Below are 8,786 nucleotides of genomic sequence, written 5' to 3'. Positions count from 1 at the left end.
TTTAATTTGTCACACAAACAGGTCGGAGCGATGGTTGAGCAGAAACTTCCAGGTCTATTTTATGCTGATGATATTGTCTTATTTGCGGACAGTCAAGATGATATACAGCGACTGGCAGATATATGCGGAAGGGAGTGTGAGGCTCTAGGACTAGGATTTAGTGCAACGAAATGTGGATTGATGGTATTCAATGATCACGGAGACCATACGGTCTTAATACAGGGCCAGAAAATACCGAGGGTAAGCGAGTACAAGTAGCTCGGAGTGTGGGTAAATGAGGGGGATAGATATATGGAGGTACAAGAGAAAGCATCGGTAGCAAAGGGAAAGAGGAATGCTGCAATTATGAAGCACAGAGCTTTATGGGGATACAATAGGTACGAGGTGCTTCGAGGGCTGTGGAAGGGTGTGATGGTTCCGGGGCTTACATTTGGGAACTCAGTGGTGTGCATGAAGTCAGAGGTGCAATCAGGAATGGATGTAAATCAAAGGACGGTGGGCCGCCTCGCGTTGGGCGCTCACGGGAAGACGACAAATGAGGCGGTAAAGGGTGATATGGGATGGACAGGCTTTGAAGTGAGGGAAGCGCAGAGCAAAATGAGATTCGAAGAGAGGCTGAGGAAAATGAAGGAGAGTAGATGGGCAGAGAAGGTTTTCAGGTATTTGTATAGAAAAAGCGTTGACACGCAGTGGAGAAAAAGAACTAGGAGGCTCACCAGTAAATATACGGCTGGCAGTGCGGGCGATATGGCAACAAGGAGCATTAAGCGGAAGGTCAGAGAGGCGGAGAGGACTTATTGGATGACAGCGATGGAAAAGAAGCCGGCTCTGAGTAACTACCGACAAGGAAAAAACGAAATAAGGAGGGAAAGGTTTTATGATAATTCAAGGGGAAGCGCTTTACTGTTTGAAGCAAGGTCGGGCTGCCTTAGAACGCGTAGTTATAAAGCGAGATTCAGTAACGAAGAAGAACATTGTACATGCTGCGGGGGAACTAAGGAAACGATGGAACATGTACTGATTGAATGTGGCGATATTCACCCAGGTATACGTGTGGGCACGAGTCTACATGAAGCCTTGGGTTTTAGGGACAACAATGGAAAGCTGAACACGTCCGCGATAGAAATAAGTAAGAGACGGTTAGAGTATTGGTGGCAGAAAAGTAGAGATAAAGTACAAAAATAAATAATGGGGGAAAATAAGGTCATTCTGCCTTAAGAGGCAGAGAGATGGACCGTGAATTTATATTTTTTGGTATAATAACATAGATTTAATCAATGTAGATAAGGCATTAGGACAACATGAAACAAGGAAGCTTTTTTTCTTCTTTCTCTTTTTTTTCGCCTTCGAGCCTGGTGGCAGACATGTCACCGCCCCGTTATAAAGGGGACGCTCATAGCATCCATCCATCCTTAAGACGTCAGCTGACGTCCTATCCTGTCGCCTCGTTTTTTTTTCCTTGGTTCTCAGTTTGCGCCACAATTATTTCGTTAATTATGCACCGACTCGCCTAATGTAACATTTTCCCAATAGCATTAATGAGTAGCTACAGACAATCAAGCCCAGAAACGTAGAGGGGGAATTATTTTAGTAGTTATGATATAAATGTGAAGAAATTAAAGGTGGACGAAAAAACAACTTGCCGCCGGCAGGGACCGAACCTGCAACCATCGAAAAACACGTACATCACGCCAGGCAAAAAATAAAAAAAAAGTGTTCCACACTCGCCGTCATGGCCACGAGCGGCGCTGACTAACACTCTCAGGTTTAAATGCACAGTTATGCCCGGTAAAGTGGACGGGAGGACGACCGCCGCCGTAGCTGTTGTAGAGAATCGGGCGCGTTATTCGAAAGTTGCAGGTTCGGTCCCTGCCAGCGACAAGTTGACTTTCAGTCCACCTTAATTTCGTCACGTTTATATCACAGTTACTAAAATAACGTCCTCTATACTTTCCCTGGCTTGATTGTCTGTTGGTTCTCAATAAGGTTGTGTCTAACAAAGAAAGAACGAGCGCTTAAATTGCCCTTCTTTTGCTCTCCCAATGGCACGTTGTCTGTGTAGGTCCCAAATATTTCCACTTGGTGAACTAAGAACATAACGAGTACTGAGAAGTCTTCCTGCAGGTCTCATGAGTGAAACACCGTCTTTTGACAGATATGAACATAGGGCTACGTCCTTAAGCATCAAACGGCAAAGCAATGACAAATCCTTCAACGCAATCAACGTTTCGGTGCAATCAACGGTGCAATCAACGTTTCGATAAGAGGCCTTGCCTTCTACGAGGCAGTAGCTTTGAGAAAGACAACTTGTCGAAACGTTAATTGGCCCCAGCGGCACCGCGTGTTCAAGAATTTTTTTCAACGCTTCAAGCTTGTGTTTTGCCCTACTTCTACCTTAAAGGACAAAGCAGCGACACAAGCAATCAAGGCGAGCTTTAATTGCCTTGTTGTTTAGAGCAATTTCTTCACACGGAGACATTTGTGAACGAAGTTGTATTCTACACTGAAAAAAAAAAACATACTTCGCTAGGCTTTAATACCATTTTCACGATAGCATCGTTTCAAGAAGGTTCCGGGTTGAGGTGCGAGTCGGCTCAGGAGTTGGACCGACCCACGCACGACTCAACAGTCAGAACGAGCATCTTGGCACTCAGTGAAGCAGCCGGTGAACCATGCCCAGGATCTTGACCACGCTGGTGACGATGGCTTGAACCGCTGGTTTTTCTTTCTTTACGGGGCCTCCGCTCTGCTTGGTGGTATTACTGGGGACCGATTTGTTGGCACTCGCCATCGCCGCTTCCTTAGCGCGATGGCGAGACCACAGAAAACTCAGGAGCCCGGCCACAGCGACAAACGCCATTACGGCCACAAGGGCGACGGCGACGCAGAGCCGCTTCTTCCAGCTTGCCGAAGTGCTGGGCAGGCTGCCGGCGTTACAGCTGCGAAGGCGGTCGCTCTCTGTGGCCGTGTGCCTGCTGTCCTGGGCCGCCGTACGGGAATCTTGGCCTTTTTCTGCGCGAAGTTTGATAACAGGGCCTAGCATGGTGTGTGATCTTTCGTCATGACGATGAAATGCAAAGCGCACATTTGCAATTAAAGAGCTCATACTCATACGCATAGGCGTGAGCAAGGGAGGGCAGCCCTTCCCCCTTATCACCCAAGCGACGGAGGGGAGGGGGCACAAAGTCTTCCCCGTACATTTACTGAACAGGAACTGTCGCATCATTGTTTAAAGAGCATAATTATGGCGGCGCATGTTTTTGTGAGAAGTCCATTGAGACCAAAGGCCCTTGCGAGAAGCACGTGGCAGTAGCGCCGTGTAAAAAATGCTAAGAAATAAGATGACAGGAAAGAGGCGCACTCGCAACTAAGCTTTATTTTGCGTCGATTGCAAATATAAAGCCATGAAAAACACCACGTGTTACCGATAACACGGCCACATAGTAAAACTAGATAAAACCGCCCACCGCACCAATCGTCGAGATAGTCTATTTCACATGAAAATGGGTCAAGAGATGGCTTGCTAATGCATCTACTCCCCAACTTGTTGATGACATACGCTTCAAATAACTCACTCTCTTGTTTTCTTCTATATCTTTTTAGTACTCGCGTCTTCTCCAGCTCAGGTGGTTATCGTAACACGTGGCGTTTTCCATGACTTTATATTTGCAATCGACGCAAAATAAAGGTTAGTTGCAAGTGCGCCTCTTTCCTGTCGCCTTATTTCTTAGCGTTTTTTTACGAGGCGCTACACCCAAACCTGCAATGAAATACCAACTAGCCTGCAATGACACCCTTGTTGAGAAGCACGTCATAGCCTCATTTTCTTCATCCATTGCGAATCTTGTTGTCTTTTGGATTCTACCAATAAGGCGGGGGGGGGGGATCCGCTGCGATGAAACTTTTCCTTCACTAATGGGGAACCCTGCGCACGCTTGTGCTCATACTAGGTAGTTGGAACTTTTCTTTTCATACTTCATCCACTGTTCTGTAGAATCTATGCAGAAATATGTTATTTTGTTTACCTGGGATAATGAGATAAATGTGACGTATCTGTTTTAGTGAAAATTGAACAGGACGCAGCCCCTCTATCATTGATGAGGTATATATATCGTAACAATGACAAATGAGGAGCGCGATAAAACAACAGTTTCAGGCTCAAGAACACTACTCTATATAAGTACATATTAGTACGCGGAATATTACCGCAAATACATTCCGCTTGCAGTGGTGTAGCCAAAAATGTTTTCGGATGGTTCCATAAAGTGGGTGCTCCGCAGACGGGTTTTGTTGTGTGTCGTTTCATACGAACTGTCTTGTAGTAGATGAATTTCGTGCCTTCGTGGGCCATGTACACCTTCCACTACACTCCTGCCCCTTAAAGGCATTAATGCTGATAAAATGTGCGATTAAATGAATACGCATAGTTCGTTAATAATTTCAGTAACACCTGAATAAGCTTTAAAGGGGTACTGACCCCATTTTTCGAAGCTGAGTTTACTCGGCCATGCAAATCTACTGTATACAGAGACTCCTCTGAGCAAGTGACAAGCTCAGTAAATGCCGATATCTTATTTAAATTTTAAAGTCAATTTTCGTATGGCGCACCTACCGACATGGACACCATAGTGTGTCGTCAGGCAACAGTACAATTTCCGGTGACCTCACGCACCAGGGGTGCTATCCTGGACACTGTTGAATTCCGCCATCTTGCCAAATTTCGTAATGGCGGAATTTTAAGCCAATCGGAGAGGCCGTAGCAGCCCACCGGTCCAATCAGACTTCATTAATAGCGGAATTCAACACGGCGGAATTCGACAATGTCCAGAATAGCACCCCCAGTATGGCTAGTTGCGATGACGTCAAGTACCAAATAATACAAAATGGCTGTTCGTGCATCACCAACGCAGCCACGGAGCCGTAGAGACGTCATGATATCTTGCGTGAGCACGTGACGAGAAGTTCATACCCGGTGTCGTGACGTCATGGTACAGTAGGAACTGAAACTGGCATTCAAAAACATGTAAATAATTTTTTAGGGTGCACTCACGCTTACCAGCACATTTTCTAGGCTCTTGAAGGATTGGCATTTCATTTGACGCAAAAAAAAAAACGGCAATGGAAGATTTTCGGCTCAGTGTCCCTTTACCTTGTTACTCGCGGTTAGTGGAGTTAATGGACGGTTTGAACATTTTAAAGGGGAGCTGTTATTGGGCTGGGCGTGACGACAGATGAGTGTCCGCGTCGTATGTCACGCTCCGGTTCCCAGATACACCCATAGATGGCGTAACAACCTCGATCGCGGGCGAAGTGGTAGCCGCACAGTGAAACGGGGAAGGGGGGCTCGAGACTGAATAGGGCCTAAAGTCACTGTAGCCGGGGCGGGTGTGGCAGGGGCTGCCACACATACTTTCCCGCGCATCTCTACTCTCACGTACACCAACAGAAAAGCACATCATGGAAAATCACAAGGGAAACACGGGGGCACCGCAGCTCCGCTCTTTCTGCGGATTTTCACGCTGAGTGGAATTAACTGGCGTAAGGTTTCGTTTCGCCGTGCCCGACCAAAGCTGTATACCTCCAAGGAGACTGCCCTCTTTTCGAGACGAGCTGGCTCCGGAATGCACGGTGGACGCGGGTGCTGACGGATCGACGCTGGTCCCTTCATGAGTGCGAGAAGTACCGTGCGGCTCTTTTGCGGCTTGCTGAGCCCTCTTGCGTCTTGCCGCAGCTTTCTGCAGCATTGTTAAAATGAAGCGGAACGCAAAACGTCGGCGTTCGTATGCCCTGGTGAATTCCTTGGGTTAACTTTAGAAGTTGAATTTCACGGCCTTAGGCTTCAACTTTATAGAAGTTGAATTTTAGACGCAACCTTAATGAGAACCAACAGAAAAGAAAGCCGAGAAAAGTATAAGGGACATTACTTTGTAGTAATTATGACATAGATGTGAAGAAATTAATGTGGACGAAAGGACAACTTGCCGCCGGCAGGGACCAAACCTGCAACCTTCGGGTAACACATCCGATGCTCTACCGATTGAGCTACGGCGGCAGTCGTCCTCCCGTCCACATTGTTGGGTATATCTATGCGTTTAAACCTGGGAATGTTAGTCAGCGGCGCTCGTAGCCATGAAGGTGAGTGTGGAACATTCTTTTTTTGCGTTTGTGTTTCCTCGCAATGTAGACGCGGATCTCAGAGGCCATGTAGAAAGAAGCGCGTGGTTCACATAAGGTGCCGCCACGCGATCCCGGCTGCTCGCAAGAAAAGCGTCCGATCTTTCAAGTCATTCCATCAATGTTCACTAATTGTCCCGACAGCTAACGGGCCCTTATCTAAACTTATGTTCCGATATCATACGTATTCAATAGAATTCTTGACTTGAACAAGAACTACCGATTTCGTACCAGTTTCCTTTTTAAAATAGGTTTTCCTAATGTTATGGAAACCGGAAGTAAGTGCTCGACCGGAAGTGTTTAGCAGGGAAACAAAAGTGTCACTTCGTGTTCGTGCCACTAATAAGAAAGTTTGCGCTGAAAAAATCCGTAAACAGGATGTGTGTGTGCCCGAGCCGACGTTTCGATATGTGGACTTGTCTTCTTCAAGGCTGGAACTGATTCCCTTAGCGCTCGTGTGTAGAGTGAGGCGGGCCAATATGAGACGCGGGGCAAAACGCGGTTGCCGCCCTCTATAGCTAATGCAAAAAGTACCTTTTCGTTGTTTCTCTATTTCAGCGATAGGTGCCGGTAGGTTTCGACATTTTATGCGTAAAAGTTGATTGCTCACAGCGTTCGCGCGGGAAAAATTGCGGGGCTGATGTCAGGGTGTTCATGACCCGCCAAAAACGGGCGAAATACTGCTCGGTCAAATTTTCGGACCCGTGCATGAAGCTACTCCGGCATCAGTACAACAGTGTAATTGTTTATGTTGTTACTTTATTCTACTAGCTACATGCCACCAAAAGTTTAGTGCATTTGGTGCCGTGGGCCAAAGGGGAAATTTTTTTGAATTCGGGCATGTGAGAGGGGCAAAACGCGACAAAAAGGCATTGTATTGCCTTAGAGAGTGTCTTATTAAGTGAACCATTTATTTACGCTCATTATATATGATATATTTTTTTGTTAAGGATGGTGAGGACGTACAAGATAATATCATCTAGAGTTTCCTGGGAGGAAAACGATATGAAAAAAGCACCGAATGCTTTTCAGGAGTTTCGGAGCAGCACAGCGCCGGGTTCTGTGTGGATTCAATGCGTGGAGTGCCAAGACTGGGCGCATGAAGACTGCGTGGCGGCCCACAGAGTGAATTCGAAGTGCTTCTACTGCAAGAACTGAAAGGATAAAATTTTTCACGCTGTCTCGTGTTGCCTCACGCAGCGTCTCGTTTTGCTCCGCAGGTTGGGGCAAAATGAGACATGTGGTGCATTTTTTGTTCCTTTTTAAAATAATACTTTGAACCGTCACAGCATGGCAACATTTATGTAGCACATACCTTGTACCCAATAGAAAGTTCCTGTGTTGACATTTTACGGTAACAAGTGAAATAAAAAAAGATATTCACTATTTTCAAATTTTTGTAGCGTTTTGCCCCGCCTTACCCTATATGCTTCGTTCTCCTCCAGTCCAAAGAAAGGCGGAGGGGAGGATACGAAGCACACACACACGCGCTAAGGAAATAAGCTCTAGCCATAAAGAAGACAAGTCCGCTTTTCGAAACGTCAGCTCGAGCACACACACCCTGTTTACGGATTTTTTCATTGCAAGCTTCAATCTTCCCGGCGTTTTTTTAATGAGAAAGTTGCAGCATTTATATAGTAAGACAGCTGTTACTGGTTACTTCAGTCAGTTTCAGTCGTTGGGATAGGGTGTATGCACTGTAGACAGTGAGGAGAGAGGGATATAGAGAGGAGAGTTAGCTGAGAATTAAAGGATAGTAAGAATGATGACAGCAAAAACAATGCTGCAAGAGTAGAGCCTGTAAACTATACAACATGCGCAGAGGTAACGCAGATAGTGTGGTGACGTGGTAGAATGGAAAAGATGGTCACGCCTATGCACTCTTAACCAGGTCCTAGATAAAATGCTAGCTCTAGCCCCGAAACTAGAAAAAAAAAAGGTTTAGTTTCCTGCTCGGAGGAATGCAGCGCGACTTGGACAAAGGCAGGACACAGATAGAGACAGACGGTGCTCGTCTGTGTCTATCTGTGCATCCTGTCTTTGTCTAAGCTGCGCTGCATTTCTCCTAGTACGAACTTCCTCGCCCAAGTCAACATATTGTTGGAACTAGAGGTGTGCACGGGCTCCGGGTAGCCCGAAAGCCCGAGCCCGACCCGGCCCGCGGGCCGGGCTCGGGCGGGCCGACGTATTTTCACCTCGGGCCCGGGCCGGGCTCGGGCTACTTGGAGTTTTATCGGGCCGGGCTCGGGCCCGGCGCAAAGCCCGACTCAAGCCCGAAATATAGAGAATGAGCGGGAACTGTTTTACAGCACGCATACAGCGCCTTTTCCGCGACCGCCCTTCACCGCTTTTCCTTTCCATTCGCTACTTTAAACAACACGGGAGCAGGTAAACCACTGCCTCTGTTGCACTCCGACAAACAGAGAAGTATTCGCCGAGCGCCCTGAAAATTACATGTGGAAATTACAGCTGACATACGTTTATGATATCGTTCAGCACCTGAGCTAGCACCTGAGCTAGTGAAGGCGCCACGCGACTGTTCGCGTTAGATTTAAGGCCAAATCCCATATGAGTGAAAATGCACGCGACAGCGACGAGCGACCCGACGTATA

General features: G+C 46.9%; 1 protein-coding gene across 1 annotated transcript; it reads right to left on the bottom strand.

The window, feature by feature from the left end:
* Positions 1–2,562: 2,562 nt before the first annotated feature.
* Positions 2,563–5,744, bottom strand: LOC119402611 (uncharacterized). The gene is made up of 2 exons (XM_037669741.2): positions 5,579–5,744; positions 2,563–3,012 (listed from the first exon to the last, which is right to left on the bottom strand). The coding sequence occupies exons 1-2, from the start codon at positions 5,742–5,744 to the stop codon at positions 2,651–2,653; spliced, it is 528 nt and encodes a 175-aa protein (XP_037525669.2). The 3' UTR covers positions 2,563–2,650.
* Positions 5,745–8,786: the final 3,042 nt, after the last annotated feature.

The sequence above is a fragment of the Rhipicephalus sanguineus genome, chromosome 8 (assembly GCF_013339695.2).
Source record: "Rhipicephalus sanguineus isolate Rsan-2018 chromosome 8, BIME_Rsan_1.4, whole genome shotgun sequence".
Classification (NCBI taxonomy): domain Eukaryota; kingdom Metazoa; phylum Arthropoda; class Arachnida; order Ixodida; family Ixodidae; genus Rhipicephalus; species Rhipicephalus sanguineus.
Note: the sequence above shows the minus strand (reverse complement) of the source record. Positions and strands in the feature narration are given on the sequence as shown.

What these genes read in the sequence shown, in the direction of transcription:
- LOC119402611 (XM_037669741.2), bottom strand. Translation starts at nt 5,744, where the DNA reads ATGCTGCAGAAAGCTGCGGCAAGACGCAAGAGGGCTCAGCAAGCCGCA. An exon ending in AGAGGGCAGTCTCCTTGGAG is followed by an intron (nt 3,013 to 5,578) that starts GTATACAGCTTT and finishes AACTTCGCGCAG; the next exon opens with AAAAAGGCCAAGATTCCCGT.